The sequence below is a fragment of the Cydia pomonella genome, chromosome 23 (assembly GCF_033807575.1).
Source record: "Cydia pomonella isolate Wapato2018A chromosome 23, ilCydPomo1, whole genome shotgun sequence".
NCBI lineage: Eukaryota > Metazoa > Arthropoda > Insecta > Lepidoptera > Tortricidae > Cydia > Cydia pomonella.
This window is the reverse complement of record NC_084725.1, coordinates 9,880,907-9,905,222: the sequence shown is the minus strand read 5'-3', so window position 1 is coordinate 9,905,222 and position 24,316 is coordinate 9,880,907. Positions and strand designations below refer to the sequence as shown.

The following is a 24,316-nucleotide window of genomic DNA, read 5'->3' as shown; positions in this document are numbered from 1 at the left end:
CTAAGGAAAGATCCGTCAGTTACTCGAGAGCTTTTATGACCATCTCCATGTGCCGAATGATGGAGCTCATGGGTAGCATTGTGTTCCAGATAGCCTGCACCAAAGTCCTTCATTCTATGTCCGGCGAGGGCGTGACATTCACACAGCTGACATACCTATGACAAGGTGGTACCTACTTCAGCATAATAATCTATAATCACATAATCAGCTATGAACTCTGCAAGGGCAATGCATCTTACAATTGTTAAGTAGCTAATCTAACTAACAACAAGTAACGTAAATGTAATCCTAATGCAAACAGTCATTTTACATAACAATTACATGCGATCTTTACATTGTATTTTAACATTTATGTATGTACTTTACGTACGTTTGACGACCGGTTTGGCCTAGTGGGTAGTGACCCTGTCTACGAAGCTGATGGTCCCGGGCTCAAATCCTGGTAAGGGCATTTATTCGTGTGATGAGAATGGATATTTGTTCCTGAGTCATGGGTGTTTTCTATGTATTTAAGTATTTATAAATATGTATATGTAATATTATATATATCGTTGTCTAAGTACCTTCAACACAAGCCTTATTGAGCTTACTGTGGGACTTAGTCAATTTGTGTAATAATGTCCTATAATATAATATATAAAAAAATGTATCATTAGCGATCCGTCCCGGCTTCGCACGGGTTACCTAACCTTAACAAATTATACACCTAAACCTTCCTCAAGAATCACTCTATTGATATGTGAAAACCGCATGAAGATCTTCAGTAGTTTTTGAGTTTTTCGCGAACATACAGACAGGCGCGGCAGGTGACTTTGTTTTATAAGGTACACTCACTTTTCATATTAATATACCGATGATATTTAGTTCTGCATGTCCCAAAATTTATAAATGGATTAATATTTATAATTAGGACATCCGTACATAAATTGACTAAGTCCCACAGTAAGCTCAAGAAGGCTTGTGTTGTGGGTACTCAGACAACGGTATATTATCATCAGAAACGCGCTCATCACACAAATAAATGCCCTTACCGTGATTCGAACCCAGGACCATCAGCTTCATAGGCAGGGTCATTACCGACTACGACCAGACCGGTCAAAATATTTAGTAATAGTAGTAGTAGTAATGGTTCTGTGAGCGAAATACCGATTTCAAACAAATTTTTAAATGCTCCTAACTCTTATAATAATTTAAAATACCGGCCAAGTGCGAGTGGGACTCGCGCACCGTCCAACCCTGTAGGTATATATTATTATATGATGTAACAAAAAATTACGGTTTTCGCAATTTTTTTCTTTATCTGTGGTACTTATAAGACGTTGCTTCGTACCAAATTTCTCTGATTCTGAGTTCACGGGAGGTAGGTTTTGATTCCCTTGCGAATGTCGAAAATATCGTAAATTTCCGGCATAAACGGCTGTATCTTTTGATTCCGTTGGCTTAGAAGTTTGATTTTCTCACAGCTCCAAGGGACAGTAGACCTGAGTATTTGATATAAATTCCAGCTTGATACCTCCACGCGTTCCTGAGAAAAAGGGTCTTGACAGACAAACAACAAAGTGATCCTATAAGGGTTCCGTTTTTTTTTCGAGGTATGGAACCCTAAAAATTAAAAAAAATCACGACGGGGCATAGCGTAGTGACATAGCTGTGGCTGACCACAAATGTGTCAATATTTTCAATAATGTATTTTTTTTGTATACAGAGAGGAAAATGAAGGACTACGTTAGTATGAAAAGGTAATTTCAATTCAATTCAATTCAATTCAATTTTTTATTCATAAAATTTACATCTTATACGTCACTATATATTTACAGGTTACATGTATATAATAGATTTAATAATTTTGCCGCAATTAGGGCGTTCCGGATCCGGCCCTGAGCATCCTTCGAGCGGGTCCTTCACTTTTTGGAAGTTTCCTAAGTTTCTACTGCCGCTTAAGTCCTTTATGCCACATTAATGTCACTTACGGTTGTTTTGCGAGGGCATGCAGCACGTGAGTCGATTCCGAATGACCGCGTATCGTCTTACGGCTATTCCAGTAACAGGAAAATTCAATTATCTCGTTGGGAAGCATTTTGCAGTTGCGGAAATGTGTATCCCTTGTTTGTGGTTCAGTTGTTAGGAGGTTGTGGGTAGCGGGTTCGAGTTAGAAAAATGATATTAGTACTCTGACATTGGGGACCTTTTACATCTCCAGATTTAATGTGTTTTTAACCATAGAGACTATACATCTCTATTGTATTGTAGTAATTATTTATTTTAAGATTATTATAATGTAATGTTTACCCAGGTATTGGCTGTTGTATTTATAAATGTTGTTATGTATTTTTCATGTCACTATATGATGTTACTAAAAATGTTGTATTGACTTGTAAAAGAGCCCTTGAGGCCTACTTGCAGAATAAATTTTTGAACTTTGATCGATTCTCCGCTAACTGACCGAGCGTTAGCAAAGGTCTCCATTTCAGCTTGGGAAAAAATGCTTTTGTATGTGTTGATGTTTTCATACAGGTGGCATTTCTCAACCATTTTCGTGAAGTTTTGTGAGCAGGTTCGGTAGTTAGATATAATTTTCTTGTCATTTCGTTTTTACGACCGACTTAAACGCCAGTAGAGTCTATGGCACTTAAGACTACTATTGCAATGTTCAAGTTATATAACCAGGGCCCTGAGGGCCCGTACATTTCATGCCGTTAACAGAAAAATGACGTCACGCTACATAGAGTATGATTCCAATTAGTATTTTCGTAATAATTAATCATTTCTCAACCTCTTTAGTTAACTGATACATTTACTTGACAATCAGTACGGAAACGTCTAACTGACGTTCATCTCATTGTCACTCAAATAAATTATAGATTATTAATTTATAAAAGAATACATATTTTTAATTTTTAAAAGCGTAACAAGCTTTTATTGACGTAACAAGTACTTATTTTTGTACACGTCAATAAGTAAGTTATCTAAATTTGTAGTGTTGTAAAAAAAACTTCCTGTAATATTACGTAATTTTTGCGTCAACGGCATAAAAAGTACGGGCCCTGTATATAGTATTCTCAAAATTTCCGAAAATTTCTGGAAACTTTCGTTAGATTTTCGTATTAATCAATGTTGTTAACTATTGACGACTATTTCATTTAACATTTACGAGTACGTCATTCATAGGGGTATATTTCAATTGTCACAGAAATCGAAACAAATTGTAAACCTTACCTGAGTTTGTAAACCTTACCTGAGTTTGTAAACCTTACCTGAGTTTGTAAACCTTACCTGAGTCTGTAAACCTTACCTGAGTTTGTAAACCTTACAATAGTAGTTAGTTTGGCAATAACCGAGAATCATGAAATGGACCTTTCCAATTTTTAAATTCTCTTCGGTACGTAGCTAGCTTTTACAATACTCGTATTCAATACCTTTGTTATTTAAAACTGCTTATGTTAAAAATTGTAAACCAGTTGCACGTTCAAACAAAAAAAACTTACGTAAAAAAATAACACAGCACTGTTAAATTGCAATTTAAATATGAATACGAAGAAATAATTCCAAAATTATGAACGGTTTAGAATTTGCTTAGTATGTAATTTTTGAAACTACTAAAAACGATGTTATTATGAATGAGTTATGTTCACACAGATTTTAAACAGTAAGTAAGTTTTTTTAAACAAAAACTCAGATCAAAGGCGAGCCGTACGAATTGTTGACAATTCCAAAATGTTTAATGCGTGCATGTTACAACCCTGGAGTTGCGGGCGTCCATCGGCTACGGTGACTGCTTACTATCAGGCGGGCCATATGCTTGTGCCACCAATAAGATCTATCTACGACATTTCTAACGTCAAAGTGACATTGGTTGCCCGAATCGAGCTGTCATCTGTCAGTTATTATATTATTGTATACCTATATGGGAAAAATAAAAAATAAAAAAAAAAATAAAAAAAATAAAAAAATAAGTTACACGATACAAACGATATCTAAATGAGAACTTATCTAAACCAGAACTTATCGTTATCCTATCTCATTTTTTGAATCGGGCCGTATCTTAAGTCTAAATTAGGCCTTTGAGGTATTGTACCAAGGGTGCTGGCGGCATTTCCTAATTGTATCGCAATGCTTCTACAAAAAAACTTGTGCGCGCTGGGACCCCATGGGCCTAGAGTTTCAACGCCAAATTAAATTATATCGTAAATTTGTAATTTTAGATACAACTTAAAAAAAAAAACATAATAATAATAAATTATATACTAAGATATTAAAATTAAAACTAAAATATAATAGAACTTAAAATAAACTTATAAATAAAAAATGCTCCCCAGGTCACCTTCATGCATTATGGTACCTAAAATTATATCTAATAAAAACAAAACAACAACAAAAAACAGTCATTTCATTTATGAAACTTTTCCACAAGTATAAACAAACTCATAAATAAAAGTAATTCTGTAAAACTATACATTGAAATGATTGACTTTTATTACCGACACAATGAACAATAATTTCATTTATTTTTAAATGTTCGTCATCCCATAGAAACAAATTAGTCGAATAGGTTATTTACTATTGTTTAACAAATAGAAATAGTCATCCTACATGATATATTATCATCATAGTTCCTAGTGAACAGCTATCTGAAATTATGATCATTCCAATATTGAGCATATTGTCTGTATAAGCATAATATACAATGTTTGTACCTAACTCGTAATTCTCATTTTAAATCATGCCGATTACCTATGCATGTAAAGCCTGTAACGAAAAAAAAACTGTATATTTCAAGCCGCTGTAATTTTGTTTCTAAGCAAGATGACTACGACATTTTTACCGCGATAAAAAGTTTTGTTATTATGTTATATATTCCAATATAAATAATTCTGGTTTTACGCTTTTCGACTTTACACCGGTAAATAGAAGAGATCACTGAAAATTGGTCTTTTCCAAATAGTAAGAAAATTTGTAACATCCTACATGCTTGATTTCGAAACATTTAAAATTACCTCGAATTTTCGTGCATTTCATTACATAATAAATAACTAATTTAGTATGTTGTCTCTTGAACAGAGAACTCGAAACGGCAGATCTCTAGGAAGAAGTGACCCTGGGCCCATCACAAAGATTGCTAATAGAATTTGCGAAAACGAAGCATACCTGTCATAATTATCTTAAAAACTGGGGTACATATGCGGCTAAAGTGCAAGGAACGACGATGAAAGTCAGTTCAGTTCATCGTACGAAGGTTAGGATAGCTAAAGTTATATAAAATGTGTGTTACTTAATTCTAGGCCAAGTCGAAAATCATACAATTTCCTTAGTATAAAAATCGCATTTGGTAGTTGACATAGAACAGAGTAAGAGCTCCAAATGTCCTGCAGTGCCGTTCTCTCAACTATTATTGGGCTCAAATCAAATCAAAAAAGAAGAATGAAAAAGCCAAAAAACATTAACAATAACAGCAGGCGAAGGGCTGATGTAGGCTGCCACACTGAATGCGCTAGGAAGAAGCTGCCTATGCCTATAATGCCTACAGATAAAATAATAAATAAAAAACGGACAAATATCTAAATTAAAATCGTTTTTTATTGTAGTAATTCTAAAAACCTTAGTTTGTTCTCAATCGCTATCGATTTTTTCATTTGAAGTTTACAGTACACCACTTATACTAGTTCCATAGAAAAATTAGCAAAGCGCTAGTCAGTATTGCATTTAAGGATTCCGTACCGTCTTAAGATTTAATTGTATTCCATTGTTTTGTTTATGCGAAACGACGTACCGAATGCCAACCCTGGCCGCGTAGCCAACGTTACAATCGTTCACGCTCCGTAACGTATCGTAGCTATCTCTCTCTATCACTCTTCCATATTAGTGCGACTGACAGTTTTGTTTCGTTCGCTACGGAGTGCGCCACGTTGGCTACGCGGCCTGGTGCGGTTCGATAAGGAAGGAAGAAAACTGTCCAGTTAGTTGGGGGTATGTAGGTATTATGGATCAATATTCTAAAATACCTTTCTTTCAAATACTTACAATTAGAAGCCGTTGCAAAAACATTCATCCAAATTGATGTACTTTATTCAAACACTACTTCTCTTTATTTACAGGCATGGTCGGTGCCCCAGATGTCATCAAACCCGTGGATAAGATCGACGACTACTCGCCCCAGCTACACGGCAACCCCATCTTTACTATTAGCGGTAAGTTGTAGTCACATTACAGCCGTGGTCGAAACCCCACATGTCTTCAAAACCGAGGATAAGACCGACTACTCGTCCTAGCTACACGGCAACCCTATCTTTACTATTAGCGGTAAGTTGTAGTCACATTATAGCCGTGGTTGAAACACCACATGTCATCAAAACCGAGGATAAGACTGACTACTCGTCCTAGCTACACGGCAACCCCAAAAACAGTAAAAGATGGACAAATTCCTACCAGGAAGAAGTCGAGATAAGTAGAATTTATAAATCTTAGGTGAACAATATATCAGGGAAAAAAGGACAAAATTACACACATCTCTGCCAGGGTTAATGTCTCAATAGGGTAAGGTTGAATAGACATGTTTTTCCTGGTTTATGGAGCTAATATCGGGTTGAGTGACAGTTGTTCTATTAGTTCTTTATGAAAGGCCTGTGCACACCGGATGCGTGTGTGTAAACGTTCACGTGCGCGTTGTAATATACAGATACTTATGGGGGACGGCACACCGCTTGCGTGACGTGTGCATGCACGGCTTTAACATTTCAGCGCATGCGCACTCACCTTTAGTTTTCGAACAACTTACACAACATTTTGTTTTTAAACACCTATTAAAAAAAGATCAACTGTTCTGCTATAACCAGTATAAACCAAAAACAAATATAAATTTTAATCCGCTTATCCACTATGTCTGATAGTGATAACGCAAAGGTTTCCACGAAAATATATTCTCTTTTGACAAAACACTGTACTGCTATAATCAGTGCAAAACATGACAATGTAAGGCTAAACTTCAGATACGGCATGATAATTATATGTTAGAAGCATGTTCCCGATTAAGGTGGTTACCATACTGATGCGGTGTCCTTACGGGTTTAGCGCTGTCCTGATTGTACGTCGTCGTTTTCAAATAATAATAGCGTGTCTTCGTCGGTCGGAGTGGACCCCAAGGAGACCCGCAGGACTCTCAGCTCTGGCTTGCCTTCATTGGCCGTCCAGAGAGGAGCGTTAGAGCTATAAGCTCCAGGGATGGAAGTGAAACATGCATAAGACGCGAGTTGGCACAGTGGCAGTGGCTGTAAACACCCCTGAGCCGTTCACACCGGTGTTGCTCCTGGTCGTCTTCAGGGCGGCAGTTTCAGAGGCCCATTTAGTGGGCATCAATTCACCGCCTGCCTCGATAACTAGTGAAAACATTGGTATGGCAGGTGCCCCGACGTCCTGGCAATAACCCAGCCTCATTGTCCACCCAAACTTCAATCCATAGACCGTTATACTGATCACTTTTTTTACAATAGTCCCAATGCCTGCTGCGACCGCTTTATGGGCGTGTATTTTTGCACCTGTGAACGGGTTCCAGCAGGCGTTCTACATGAGATTAAACCTCTCCAAGGGGCCTCTACGTGTTAGATCTATATCCCCACGCAAGCCTATCAAAAGACCGGGATTTATAGGCCCGTGAAATCCAAGGTTATACAAATAATAATAATAAAAAAAACAGATTACTTAACACGTCGAAGAATGATGAAGTACATTACGATACAAGTTTGCTCAACTGTCTCAAACTGTGTACACATATTGGCAGACGTTGGATTAGTACTAATTGGGGGTATTAGTAATGTGTACAGTAAGAGATCATTTATTCGCTAGCTAGCTTAATTACATGAGGAAACATGGAGGAAAAAGCCGTAATCATTTATTGACAAATGCCAAACGAAAATTTATCGGGAATCAGATGCGGCGCAATACTCACGTGACAATTTCCATACATTATTCGATGGTGATTTATTATTATCGCTACCTATAGTTCGTGTCATCCACGATGACGCGCAGATTTGTCAAATCTAACATTTAATAACATGACATTACGACTCAAGCACGCGTCTTCGTAAACGACATGATCTATTAGGCTAGTTTCCAAAGGTCCGATTTCACCACGCTAAAAAATGTCGCTTGACATTAACAAAATCAGGTCCAACACAAGTAAATATTGACAGTCTTGCACCGGTAGCCACTGTGGACGCGCGTGCCGCAGGATTACCTGAGTGAATGCGAGTTTTTAATAACTTACCGTATTATTGTTAGTGTAACGTAAACAAAACTTTGGTGTGCAGTGAAAGTGCAAGGGCTCCTGTTAACAGGAGTCCCTTGAATAAGAAATGAATCAAACTCCAATGTCTCAAAACCCCACAATGTCCCAAAAAACCCCATCGTCTGAAATTACCCCAACGTATTCTCAAACACAAGTGTCGGAACAACAACAACAAAGTTCTCAAAAACATGTTAGTTATGCAAATGTTACTTCGACTACAAGTTTCCCCAAGAAAGATCAAGCTATTATTCTTGACGCCATTGACGGTATTACAATAAAAGACTATTTAGTGGCGTTATCGGCTATCGTACCATCGACGTCTATTCGCTTCATTTCTCGTATATCGAATGCCCGCATATGTATATACATGGATTCAAAGAAAACTGCTGATAATCTCATAGACACAAAAAAACATGTTAATATTCGAGATAAGCAGCTGGAGATAAGACCATTAGTAACCAGAAATAAACGGATCGTTTTATCAAACGTATGCCCCGTTATTCCGCATAACATTATTGAAAACAAGTTCGAAGAATTAAATGTAAAAATAATGTCTCCTATCACCTTCATGAAAACCGGTGTAACGGAACCAGGTTTTTCTCATGTATTAAGTTTTAGAAGACAATTATACGTCACCCCTGAGGATGAAAAACATCTACCTGAATCATTCCAAGTAACCTTTGAGGACACAAATTATTGGATATATATCTCCACCGACTCTCTTAAATGTTTTACCTGTAATAGTATTGGACACCTGGCTAAAAACTGCCAACAAAACACTGCTCAGAACAGTGAAATAAACACACAAGAAGTCGCAGAAGATATAAAAAACACTTTCGAGAGAAATGATGACTACATTCCGACAATTTCACAAGGCATTAAAAGGGCCCATTCCCCTACTACAACAGAATCGTCAAAATTAGAGATTGTGACCCCACTTCCCCCTCCCCTCCCGCAAGTAAAACCGATGGCACCAATAGAAATAGATTCTGATGACCTTGAAACTGACGAAAAAATTAGTAATGAATCCCTAGACGAAAATTGGACAGAAATAGAAGGAAAGAAGAAAATGAGAAAAAAATTGAAGAAGACTGATCCCAGGAGTGAAGAACAGGTCTGGAAAGATGTAGAAAAAGAAATGATTAAACTGAGTGACGAAGTAAAGTTTCCATTAAACATAGACCAATTTAAAAGTTTACTGGATAACACACGTGGCAAACAAAATGTAAAGGAAGTAGTTTATTCATACTCTGATAATGTAAGAGACGTTATTATGATGTGCAACAGCTTACATGCAAAAATGAACAAAAGCCTGAAGAACAGATGTTCGCGCCTATCCAGGAAACTTCACGAGATCTTAAACACAGGACCATCTGTTTAATGTTAATGGTATGCTAAGGTTAACCTTATATCTTTATATATATTTTATATTATATAAATATAGACTATATATACTACAGTTATGGATATACTGCAGTGGAACGTTAATGGGTATTTTACACGTTTAGAAAATATTAAGTTGTTAATTAACCAGTTAACTCCAACCTGTATTTGCCTACAAGAGACTAATTTCTCTTCTGATTATTGTGCATCGTTAAGAGGTTTTGAACACTTCTTTAAAAACCGGTTACAAGGTAACAAAGCCAGTGGCGGAGTCGCTATTTTCGTGAAACCTTACACTTTTCCAGAGCAAGTTCGCTTAAATACACAATTAGAAGCCTGTGCAGTCCAAATAAGTTTTCCATTAAAAGTTACAATATGCAGTATATATCTTCCGAATAGTACTTCCTTAAATATGAATGATTTAAATGATCTAGTCAATCAACTACCGCTCCCCTTCATCTTGTTAGGCGATTTTAATAGTCATCATTTTTATTGGGGCTCAGAAAGATGCGATACTAGAGGTCGGTTGGTGGCCGATTGGCTAGACTCTCATGATAACATAGTTTTATTAAATACAGATCAACCCACACATTTTGCTAGTAGCACAGGTCGCACTAGTAATATTGATCTAACAATAGCTTCACAAAATATTGCCTCATATTTTGAATGGAATGCTTTTGAAGATCTGTATGACAGCGATCACTTTCCGATTTTGGTTAAATCCTTAGTCAATGATGTAACACCGAACTCCACTAATATGACAAAAAGATGGAAATTTCATGCAGCTGATTGGCCGCAATTTCAAGAAGAAATTAATAACAATATTAGTAAATTAATCAACTTGGATCACGATTCTGACATTACTATCAATGACATAGTTAGTAATTTTTCTAATTTTATTTTGGAAAAAGCAGAAAAATGTGTACCTAAGTCTTCAGGCAATTGTAAAAGGAAGAACTTAGTACCATGGTGGAACGAAGAATGTAAAATAGCTATTAAAGAAGCAAAAAAGGCTCAAAGATTATATTATAAATTTGCTAGGAATGATCATGATTCAAAACTAAAAATTGATTATAAGAAAAAAAGATCTAAAGCTAGAAGAATACTTAAAGAGAGTAGTAGAAATTATTGGGAAAATTTTATATCATCCATTAATAGTCATACACCAATTGGGATTCTGTGGAAAAAAATCCAAAAAATTAATAAGAAAAATATTAGATGGGACACTATCGTATTGCAACATTTAGACGGAATATTAAGTGCTGATCCTGTTGCAAACGCAGATCTACTGGCTGAGACATTTGCTTCAAACTCTAGTTCCACTAATTATGATCAACAATTTAATGTTTTTAAAGCTTCACAAGAGGTTCAAAGTAAATTTGATGTATCGGATAATTCTAATCCAATAAATAAGAATCTGTCCATGCATGAATTGTTATCAGTCCTTCCGCAATTAGGAAATACCAGTCCAGGACCAGACAATATTCCAAATATCATTATAAAACATCTTCCGATAAGTGGTCTAAATTACTTACTAAACCTCTATAATTATATTTGGAATAAACAGGTGTTTCCAGATAGCTGGAGAGAAGCTTTAGTTATCCCAATTTTGAAACCTGGAAAAATTCCGAGTTCTCCAGGAAGTTATCGTCCTATATCTTTAACATGCAACCTGTGTAAGATTTTTGAGAAAATAATTAGCAAAAGAATCAGATGGTACATGGAGTCAAATAACCTTTTATCACCTTCTCAATATGGATTTCGCCAAAATAGGTCGACGATAGATTGTCTGATGAATATTGAAAATGAACTACTAAATGCCCTTGCTTGTGATAATTCAGTAATAGCTGTTACCTTAGATATTGAAAAAGCATATGAAATGGTATGGAAACATAGAGTAATCGAGCTTCTTCAAAATATTGATATCAAAGGTAATACCCTGGCCTTCGTTAAAAACTTTATTTCAAACAGATCTATCAGAGTCAGAATAAATAATTTTCTTTCAAACACAATCTCTGTGGAAAATGGTTTGCCTCAGGGTTCAGTTCTGAGTGTTATTTTGTTTCTGATAGCTATAAATGACGTACTCATTGTTATTGATAAACCTGTAAAAGGCTATTTATTTGCAGATGATTTGACAATAACGTGTAGTGGCAGAACACTTGAACCTACAGCTAAATTAATACAAAATACTTTAAATGATCTTCAAAAGTGGTCACGTAAAACAGGATTTAAATTTTCTAAAACAAAAACTGAATTTATTGTATTTACAAAAAAGAATAATCAAAACAAAACGATTGAATTATCATTAAATGATCATTTGATCAAGGAAGTTAATAATGTTAAAATACTGGGATTAACGTTCGATAGTAAAATGTCATGGAAAACACATATAAATAAATTAAAATCAGAGTGTATAAATCGATTGAACATAATTAAAACATTAGCCTCTCTATCTTGGGGTTCTGATAGAAATTGTCTTTTAAACACTTACCGTAGCATAATTAGACAAAAAATAGACTACGGTTCAGTTTTATATGATTCTGCAAATAGTGGAACATTGAATTCACTTGAGAGTGTACAAAACACGGCACTGAGACTTAGTATTGGTGCATTTCGTACAAGTCCTGTTAATAGTATATTGGCTGAGGCCGGAGAAATGCCACTTAAATATAGGAGGAGAGCTCTTTCGTTGATTTATGCAACGAAAATTCTATCACGTCCAGATTGTCCTACATATGATTATTACATCAAACAATCTGTTACTGATGACGAATTTAATTTTCACCCAGGTTTACATCAACCTTTCAAAATTAGAGTAGCAAGATATCTGAAAGAATTAAATCTCACTATCCCAGAATTATACCCAATAAAATTACTTACTTTTCCACCTTGGGAACAGCTTCAAATGCCCATAAATCTAACCTTAGCCGAAAATAAAAAGAGTGACACGGCACAATATACTTACAAGAATCTATTTAATAAACTTAATGATGGGTTTGAACACTGTAAAACGTATTATACCGATGGTTCCGTTATAAATGGCAAATCTGGATGTGCAGTTGTATCTAGTAACAATAACTACAATTATAGACTCCATGATTTCAGCTCGATTTTTACCTGTGAAGCGACAGCAATTCTTAAAACCATAGAATTAATTGAAAAGGATTCTAACCTGAAACATGTAATTTACACTGATGCTAAATCATGCTTGATGGGCCTGCAGAACCCCAAGAACGCCCATCCACTTGTTTTACATATTAAACAAAAAACTATTGACCTATTAGAAAAAAAATTTAGAATTGAATTAATCTGGATTCCAGGACACCAAGGGATCATTGGAAATGAAAAAGCTGATATTGAGGCTAAAAACGCTACTAAAAATCAACAGATAGATCATTCAATTAAATCCAGCTACCCTGAAGTTAAAAAATTGATCAAATCAGCAATCAAAACCTATTGGAATAATTATTGGAAAAGTGGTAACGTAAGTGGTTTATCGTGTGTTAGAGAATCAATTTTTGAAACCCCACCGATACCATTCACGTGTAGAAGAGATCAGATCGCGATTACTAGGTTAAGAATAGGACACACAAACTTGACCCATTGCTATCTTATCACTAAGGAAGAAAAAAATAAATGTGATAAATGCGGTTTGGAGTTGACTGTGAGCCATATTTTAGTTGAGTGTTTAGCATATAAGAAAGAAAAAGATATCTGTAAGTTGCCTAACACATTAAGTGATTGTTTAAATAATGGATATTTACATGTACTCAGGTTTATAAAATTAATCGATATATATAAAAAATTGTAATTCTCTTGTGGTCGCTAATGACCTTTGTTGTTAAAAAGCGACCTTAAATAAATTAAAAAAAAAAAAAAGTAAATATTGACGGTATACTCGTATGTACCATTATGCGTTACCGATAAAATAAATTATATCGCACCATGGACGAAATAAAGCATCGAATAATTATTAGAAAAACGTAGAGAGCAGTTATTTTTTGATACAATGTTATTGTTAGAACTTTATGTACCAATCGCGTAGATAATAATTTATACATTCGAGTTGCGGATTTCACTAGTTTATCTGATATTAAATATATTTATAACAAATCAGAATTTAATTAGCAATCCGAAACAATCAATCAATTAATCAGCAACGTAAACAATAATTTGGTCGATTATGAGACCTTTTCTAAACTAAGGACTCGATTTAAAGCAGAATCAATAAAATGTTATAATAAATACTTAAATCGAGTAGAAAATAGCATACAAGGTAATGTAAAATACTTCTGGACTTACATTTCAAATCGTAACCATTCCTCAGAGATACCTAACACTATGTCATATCAAAATGTACAATCCAGTGACTTAGTAGAAATTTGCAATATGTTCTCGGCCTTCTTTCTCTCCGTCTTCGAACCTTCGACAGTAACTGATGATTTCGACATCACCGACAATAATCCGACTTCTCATATAAACATACATAATATACATATATCTACAAGTAATGTTACCCATGAACTAAACCAGCTGGACGTATCAAAAGGTAAAGGTCCCGACAAAATCCCTCCTATATTTCTAAAAAAAGTTGCAAAAACAGTAAGTGTACCGCTAACAATTTTATACAACAAATGTCTAAATGAAGGAGTTTTTCCTATTATTTGGAAAACAGCTAACATTGTGCCAGTACATAAGGGAGGTTCCAAACACCTGATTGAGAATTACAGACCAATATCTATTTTGTCCACTCTGTCAAAGGTTTTTGAAAAACTAGTCCATAAAAAAATTTACCCGAATATACATAATCAACTAATTTCTAATCAGCATGGTTTCGTTCAACGTCGTTCAACAACTACGAATCTTCTTGTCTATACAACGTACTTATTCGAAAGCTTAGACAGTAACACACAAGTAGACAGTGTGTACACTGACTTCACGAAAGCCTTTGACAGGGTGGACCACCAACTGCTTTTAGAAAAGATAGCTTTCAATGGGATACGTGGTAACTTATGGCGTTGGTTCAAATCTTATATTACAAACCGCACGCAAAAAATTACCATAAAAGGATATGAGTCACATGCTACGACAGTTACTTCCGGAGTCCCACAGGGATCCATTCTGGGTCCACTGCTGTTCGCAATATTTATAAATGACATAAGTTCCTGCTTTAACTATTGTAATATCTTACTCTATGCAGATGATCTCAAAATATATCATACTGTTAGTGATAACAATGATTGTGAGAAATTTCAGCAGGACTTGGATCGCTTTTCGGACTATTGTTATGCCAATAAACTTAAACTCAATATGGATAAATGTAAACTCATCAAATTTACAAAAAAAAGATTAACCCTAGATGACTCATATTACTTATGTAACACTAAACTAGCCATAGTCCATTCAATAAGAGATCTTGGAATCACATTTGATTCTAAGTTACACCTTGATCAACATGTAAATACAATAATCAATAAAGCGTTCAAGATGTATGGTTTTGTGATGCGCTCCAGTACCGAATTTCGTCATACGAGCACATATCTGCACCTATTCAAATCACTAATTCGCTCTCAACTAGAACATAATGTATCTATTTGGAACCCTTATTACAATAAATATAACGAGGCCCTCGAGACCGTTCAGAAAAAATTTCTTAATACAATGTATTTTCGTTGTCATCGCAGTAGATTATCTTATCCAGAGTTATTAAAGAAATATTGTATGTTAGATCTTAGCTCTAGGCGCTCATTACTTGAAGCATTAGTATTACACGGCATTTGTAATAATCAGTTTGACTGTATTGCTCTTAACAATAAACTTAGTTATAAAGTACCCAGCCGCAGTAGACAGCGAGAGGCGCGCCCGCACCAACTGTTCGTCACCGGCCGCTGCCGCACGCACGCTGGTGAGCGCGCTCCTCTGCGCAGACTTGTCAGCACTTACAATAAAAAATTTAATCACGTAGATATTTTTGGTTACAGTTTGAATGTTTATAAAAAACGTATTATTGATGTTTTAACACACCCTATAAACTAAGTACTTCTTCTAGTTTCTTGTACCGTATTTCATGTACTTACCAAATACATAACCAACCATTCTATGTTGTTGTTGACACCAAGAGTCCTTAAGACTGTCGGTGTTTAGCTTTCGCTCTGAATTAATATAATTTATATCAATCAGTGGTAATCGCTGTGGGCCACACATATTGTAAACAATATAGTAATTATTTTTGTAAGTATTACTTGTAGTGGCTGTTTGTTTACCCTAATATAGAGAAAAAAAAAAAAAAAAACGTTATAAGCTACTTACACCTGATCGACTTGATTAATGACTATTTAAATAAGAAACTCCTCATTAAGTGATAATTATAGTTCTGATTAATTCGTTTATTTTAATAATCATTTAGGGTGGAAACAGTCACAAATTATTGTATGAAAAAAAAATGCTCTTAATGCATGACTAGCATAAGTATGATTTAAAATTCATTTATCATGAAAAATGCATTTTTTTATTTCGACCAACTATGATAATGTATATCGTTATCTGTGCTGTGATACATATTTTCCTATACACGATCAATACCTTGTTTACCTAAAACAATAATAATCCCAATTAATAGTGATAAAATAAAATTTACGGGTATAAGATAAAAGAAATATCATGAAAATATGTCTAGACTTATCTATATCTTTTGGTATAAGTTGTAACTAAATTAAGATTTTAAACGGTATACTTGTTTATTATTACTGTACACGTCGCGCGCTCAATCGCTATAGGCGCCAATCGGTGCTCCTAGACGAAGATCCTCTAACTGTTCGTGAGTAAACCCGTTCAAAATAATATTTCTACTCGTCGACTTTAATGGTTGAATTAAGATTTCGTATACCAAAATATAATTGCGTACTTTTCATGTATCCCAACTCAATTTCGATATGCTGTAGTCAACTATAAAAATACCAATCACGTGCCGCCGCGCTCCCATAGAAAAGACTAAACGAGCGCGGGGCGCGGGGCGAGGGGCGCGGGGCGCGGGGTCGCGCGTTTAAGTATTTAGTATTACATTTTTGTCTTCTAAGATACTTAATTTTCATTCATTATTTAGATTTTAGTAAAAAAGTATTAAGAAAAAGACATGCTGCGCCGACCCCAAATAAATGGGATAAGGGCAACCCAACTAACATGACAGCGTCAAAATAGCCTACATATCACTGTTATAATGCTCTCATTTGAGAATTAAGAGTGTTAAGAATACCTGTAGTAGGTTGGTAGAGGACTCTATACCACCCTTATAACCACGAATCAGGCCCCACTTTTTACAGGTAAAGGTGTCAGGAAGCCTATACAACAGTGTTACTTAAGGGTTAGAAGTACTTAGAAGGGAGTTAATTCACCCTCAGCTATTACTTTAGCCGGTTCTACGTTCTCATAGAATCATTAGCTAACACAATAGGTGTGAGACAACCCTCAGTTAAGAATTTTAAACTTGTTAAACCTATAAGAGAGAGTGGGTTAACGATTTAACGCGTACTAGATATCTAAAACATTCTCAATTAAATATGTGACCGCTTTTTGAGAACTCTTTTTGTACTGTTTTTATGTATTAGCTTCAAAGAAATCCAAAACGATCAAACTTATAAAATAAATGATACAAAGAAAATAAAACTTATCACAGCAACATTTAATGGCGATCTGCTCGCAAGTTTTTATTAGGAAGAAGAAGTTTTATCGTGTGAAAAGTGAAAAAGTGCTGCGCCTGCGATTTTACGGTAAGTGTATACCATGTTTTCCATCTTAATTTTAACGCGCTCCGGATTAATTAAAGATTTAAAGTAAAACTTATGCTTAATAAAATAGACGCCTTAAAGTTTTATCAGCAACTTGTTCTTTTTGTCGGCCATTGGCAAGTAAAGTTACGTGGCATCGATAGAATGATAAAATAAAAATTATTAATGTAGTATTTTGTACATAAATATTGATCAAACAAGTACATTTTTAGGTTACTTTACTAAAACAATGGCGAACTTGCTATTACAGCTTTAGCTCTCCCTTAACGCATCATTTACACTTTTTGAGATACAGCATCTTTAGTCGAGAGTATTGTGCAGTCTTTAGTATACATAGAGAGTTATGCAACGCTTTTAGTATCTGGTGTTACGACACACTTGACTAACTCTTTTATGCAACCCATGCCTGCAGCTTAAAGTTATCACAACACCTAAAGATATATAAGATACTTCACAGTAACCATTAAGTAACAATAAACATCAGTAAGTGTCAGCGGGCGCTGTTGTAAAGATTTAAGTGTTACAAACAGGTTAAAGCTATAAAGCTTGACTCCAGTAGCTGTAATTAACACTATTATTACTCTCAATTCTGCATAACATCATCCATTGTAGCTCTAGAACCACTGTTGGAGTGGAATTTATTTCTTAACTCCTCTATAACGTTCCAAGCTATAACTGAGATTATTATAACGCCGTTCAAAAGATTAAAGTTTTAAAGAAGCCTGTAACTGACGGTATAATGTTTGTTGGGAAGCGAATGATGATGATGAGTAAAAAAGTATTATGTACAATAGCGATATAATCAAGTTTTTCATCTCGCACCGTACTTAGGCAACTCGGCAAGCATCGTTGCCTAAACACGGTACTCGACTGAAAAGCTCTCTATTATAATATATCACGCTTGTATAAAATACTATGTGGCAGTGGGGTTTGGTATATGTACTTAGGTGTTGTTGTTGTGTTTGGGCAACCATTCGCCACTAATGGCTCCCGCTCGCGTTTCCCGCATTGTCAGCTGATTTAAAAACGCAGGGTGGTATGCATTTATGAGCTTTATTACCGTAATTATCATGATACCAACACATACTACTTGCTGAATTGCTCCTTGAGTTAGGTCGAGACCTTCGTCTCGAACGCGAGCGCGATCTGCCTCTGTGTGGCATACTTGCATCGAGGGACGTATTTTTCAGTTGTTGCCGCAAGTCGGCAATTTCACTCTTTAAATCTTCCATAACTTTCATCACTGGATTCTCCGTTGTCGCGGTGGCAGGCGTAGGTGTAGTGCTGTTCGTGATTGCGTCCGCGAGGTCGGCAACCTTGTCCAAGCTCTGCTCTGTAAGCGTAGCTAGGATCATCTGCATCGAGCGCGGCAACTGCTCCATCCATAGCGTACGAGGCAATGCGTCTGGCACCGCGGATCCAGCGAGATTTCTGAGATGCCGCAAAAACTGAGAGGGTTTGCGGTCACGTCATTTAATCTAGCTTGATGCGCTGAAGCGTTAGGTAAGAAACGTCTGTAGAAGTTTAGCATACCTAAGAACTGACGCAACTGCTTCGCTGTGGTAGGGAGTGGAAAGGAGCGTATAGCTTCTACTTTACCAGGTAATGGGCGTGTGCCCTCCGCTGACACTAAGTAACCTAGGAATTCAACTTGGTCCTTACCAAACACACACTTAGAAGGGTTAATCACTACACTATAATAATAATAATAATAAGCCTTTTATTTCCATATTGAATAATTAATCTAAGTACATATTCAACATGCATTAATTATTAAGATTTCAACATTGATTATTTAAATAAAATATAGTCTAATTATGATTAATTCATTTAAAAAAAAAATCAGTTCCATGCAGAAATCAAGTTTCATTAACTACATATATTATATAAATTATTATTTTTCTATCACTATAATAATTATGTCGAAGCAGATATGATCAAAAATTCGAAATTACTAAATTGAATTATTAAAATTATTTCCTTTTTTTTTTTTTTTTTTCAATATGGACCCCTCAACGGGTAAAGGCCTCCTCCATTTTGCTCCACGCCTGTCTATCCTGTGCTTTTGTGATCCAGTCTTTGTGACCGGCCCATTTCCATTTTAGTTTTTGAGAGTGTTCCAAAGCATCTATTATTTTAGTGGTTTTTCTTATTTCAGTGTTTCTTTTTCTGTGTTTTAATCTTATATTTAGTACACTCCGTTCCATTGCTCTCTGACTTACTTGTATTTTATTTTTAATTTTTTTATTATAGATCCACGTTTGGCAGCCGTACGTCAGACAGGGTAGTAGACAAGAATCGATAACTTTTTTCTTGAGCTTCATAGGGAGCTTTGATTTTAGGGTTTCTTTATTGCTCCAAAATTTATTCCATGTTATGTTAACCCTTCTTTTGACCTCCTCTTCGATTCTTGTCGCAGAGAATGACACCTGTTGGCCTCAGTAAACATAGCTTTGAACGTATTCTAGTGTGTTGTTGTTAACACTTATTGGTATTTTATGGTGGTTCGTCATTACTTTGGTCTTGGTAATATTTGATTCTAAGCCGATCTTACTGCTTGCCTCATTAAGGTCATTAATCATTCTTTGTAATTGCGATGCTGTTTCAGAAAATAGTATTATGTCATCAGCAAAGCGGAGATTACTGAGAAATGTCCCATTTATATTTAATCCTTTTCTGTCCCAGTTCAGAGTTTTCATCACGCTTTGCAGGACAGCTATAAAGATTCTTGGCGAGAGGGGATCACCCTGTCTAACGCCTCTACGTATGCTTATTTCAGAACCTTGTCTCTCCAATTTAACACGACTTTTGCTTTTGTAATATATGTCTTTTATAAGATCTATGGTTTCCGATGGTACTTCACACTCACGTAGAGCCTTCCACATGCTGTTGTGAGATATAGAATCGAAGGCTTTGGCATAATCAATAAATGCCAGGTAGAGTGGTCTTTTGCGCTCTATATATTTCTCTATTATCAAATTCAAAGTGTGAATGTGGTCTGTCGTGGAAAAGTTTTTCCTGAAGCCTGCTTGTTCTGGGGGCTGAAATTTCTCTGTAAACATGGCTAAGCGGTTCTCAAGACATGAAGCAAAGAGTTTGTAAATGTTTGGCTGAATACTTATTGGCCGGTAGTTTCCAAAGTTGGCCGGGTCTCCTTTTTTGTAGAGAAAAATTATATCTGATTTCGCCCATTCTTCATCATCACTACACTATAGTCACTTAATCGCTTAAATACAGTGTCTAAATGTTTTAAGTGTTCATCACTGTCACTGGAAGCAATCAAAATATCGTCTATATAACAATAACAATAGTCTAAACCACGTAACACTTCGTCCATAAAACGTTGAAAAGTCTGGGCTGCGTTACGGAGTCCAAAAGTCATGTATGGAAACTCAAATAATCCAAATGGCGTAGTTATAGCCGTTTTAGGTATATCTTCCTCCGCCACTGGAATTTGATTGAACGCACGCACTAAATCTATGGTTGAAAACACTTTTTTACCGCTAAGCGTCTGAACTTTTTATTTGCAACAATCCCAACACCTAAGTACATATACCAAACTCCACTGCCAAAACTATTTCATATGTTCAAGTCTCCCGAGAGTTTTATAGTGAAACTAATACTAAATTCAAATGCTATCTAATATAAGTATAACGTAATATTGCGCCCCGTTTGGTACAGTCACGTCTATAAATATCGATACGGATAAATTTCCAAAAATATGTATATATTAATATATATATATTATAGGACATTATTATAGGACATTATTACACAAATTGACTAAGTCCCACAGTAAGCTCAATAAGGCTTGTGTTGAGGGTACTTAGACAACGATATAAATATATAATATATAATAATAAATAATAATAATTCAGCCTATATATGTCCCACTGCTGGGCACAGGCCTTCTCTCTCTATATTTATATAATATATAAATACTTAAATACATAGAAAACACCCATGACTCAGGAACAAATATCCATGCTCATCACACGAATAAATGCCCTTACCAGGATTTGAACCCGGGACCATCAGCTTCGTAGGCAGGGTCACTACCCACACACGACCACACACACACCTAAAATATGTATACACGACCTTATTGCCCATTAAGGTAGTGTATACATATTTTTGACACATTGTCCGTATCAATATATTTAGACATGACTGTACATATATATTTTTAAATCAAATGTCTATAAAGAAAAGTAGCTATACTGTATGTATGATTACTATAGTAATATAAATTTTATTTTTTCTTATGTAATGCATGTTAGTTATAAGATGTAATGTTTTGAAAAGATGTGTCCCGCCGAGTTTCTTGATGGTCCTCCTCCAATTGCGGGGGGATTTAAACCTTCTCGGGTCAGGGTGTAGGGCAGTGGTGGGCAAAGTACGGCCCGCGGGCCAGCTCCGGCCCGCGAAAGGATTTTATCCGGCCCGCCGCCAGTCCTATTAAATAATTAGTATATGGCATTGGTCCACGATAATCGCAAATCAAAATACATTTTTGTTGCAATTCTGGCCCTCCTCTTAAATTTCTGGAACTTTCTGGCCCCCCCATGGAGAAGTTTGCCCACCACTGGTGTAGGGTTAGAGCCGGCGTAGCTTTATTTGACGTTCATACGCACATTGTAATGGTAATATGCCTACTTGAATAATAAACTATCTTTATCTTTATCTTGCCCGGGTCATGGGACGCACGCAGAGGCAACACCGGCCAGGGTGTAAGGACTACTGAGAGTTGATGGAATCTTAAATCTGAAATCAAGACGGTATGCAATTATTATATTATTACTATTGTATCTCCTTGGATTTCACGGGCCTATAAATCCCGGTCTTTTGATAGGCTTGCATGGGGATATAGATCCAACACGTAGAGGCCTCTTGGAGAGCTTTAATGTCATGTAGAACGCCTGCTGGAACCCGTTCACGGGCGCAACAATAGACACCAATGAACCGGTCGCAACAGGCATTGGGACTATTGTAGTAAAGTGAACAGTATAACGGTCTATGGATTGAAGTTTGGGAGGACAATGAGACTGGGTTATTGCAAAGACGTCCGGACACCTGCCATAACAATGTTTTCACTAGTTATCGAGGCAGACGGTGACTCGCCGCCCACTAGATGGGCCCCTGAAAATGCCGTCCTGAAGACGACCAGGAGCAACACCGGTGTGAGCGGCTCAGGGGTGTCGAGAGGTGTACGCCGCTTTCTACCCAGTGGCTGATAACAGCCACTGTGCCAACTCGCGTCTTATGCAAGTTTTCACTTCCACCCCTGAAGCATTTAGCTCTAACGACTCCTCTCTGGACGGCCAATGAAGGCAAGCCAAAGCTGAGAGTCCTGCGGGTCCCCTTGGGGTCCACTCCGACCGACGAAGACACGCCGGAGACGGAGACCCTGACCGACTCTCGGGAGTACTCGGGTCCGTGGGGTCGTTACTCCCCAACAGCTCGCCACAAGCTGCCCTGCGGTTATTATTACTATTATTATAATATCTATGAATATAATCAGAAGTTGCCGAATGTAATTAACGTGTATAATGCTTATACTGTAGCGTGCCTTACACGTGTGGAAATATTGATTAACATTATTTTACTTAATAAAACTCAAGCATATGATATATAAGAAGATAAGAACTATTTATTTTTGTTTATACGACACAAGCAATTAAAATAAATATAAGGTTAAATCGTTTAGTCAAACAAACACCCACGATTTGTACCGGGCGCAAAGCCATTGTACGTTACTTTCATTTAATTTAAATAAATTACCTTACTCAATATTTTACGAAAATAAAAGTTTATGAATAGTTTCACTAACCTATATTTGGAAATTATAATTTCACTGTCTTTTTTTAAATAATATTGCATACCAAACTTTCGTATATATATATATTTCTTAAAGATTTTTCATATTAATTAAAAGATTATGCGCACTAGCATCTACTACTAGCGACATCTAGCGCTAATCGTCGAAACTACTATGTTTTCGTTGAGGCGTATGACAACAAGTGGACAACAATGAGTAATAATCTCATTAGATTCGGGTTTTTCGGGTGAATAAAAAAATCGTAATATATCTTTAAGTACCTTTACATACCCATCTTGAAGTGTTTTGAAAAAACGTCATTATAATATGGTTCTAAAAGGGTACAATAGAAGAAAAACAACGAAAGTTTATTGAACTATGGAAGTACATTCCCTGAGCGACATTCGATCTTCAGAATAATTCTTGATTTGATACGTATTACTCTCAGTGCACTTCCTTGCCTCAAAGATGTATAACAAGTATAGGGTGCGTAGCCAAAATGTCAATCGTTTACGCTCCGTAGCGAACGAAACGCAACTGTCACTGTCGCACTAATACCTATGTGGAAGAGTGATAGAGAGGCACAAAGCGTTTACCAAAATTGCGAAATTTCCACATGCTAAACTTTCGGAAACTCCTCATATTTTTGTATGTTTTGTATGTGGTTCGAAATTTTCCATTTTGTCACATGTCACATTTTTTGACCCCATCCCTCCCTAAACGTGTGACGCAATTAATGGATGACCCAATTCCAAAATGAAAGTTTGTGACCTTTGTTTTTTTCCGAAGTTTCCATAAACTTTTCAATTTTATTGAAAAAAATCCGGTACTTGCACATTTGTAATTACAAGTTAGGTATAACAAATCAAGATCAGTCTGTCAAAGTTCGAATGCCACTTCCGTAAAATGTCGTTCACTTCGTTCTTAAGAGGAAACATTAGTGGTAATTTTTCCATTCAAACGTTGTCGACATTTTCCTCTGGATTTTGGCCCTAGATTTATATTTTTTTATAGAGGTTTTGTGTTTTTTTATATTTTTGTTTTTATAAA

General features: G+C 36.0%; 1 protein-coding gene across 3 annotated transcripts in view; it reads left to right on the top strand.

The window, feature by feature from the left end:
* Window positions 1–24,316, top strand: part of LOC133530596 (solute carrier family 41 member 2-like) — a 138,478-nt gene that overhangs the window by 43,503 nt on the left and 70,659 nt on the right. For all 3 annotated transcript variants that reach the window (XM_061868560.1, XM_061868561.1, XM_061868563.1), the window contains one exon: window positions 6,093–6,185. In XM_061868560.1, coding sequence (XP_061724544.1) covers window positions 6,095–6,185 — 91 coding nt within the window. In that variant the 5' untranslated portion in view covers window positions 6,093–6,094. The remainder of the gene's footprint in view (window positions 1–6,092; window positions 6,186–24,316) is intronic.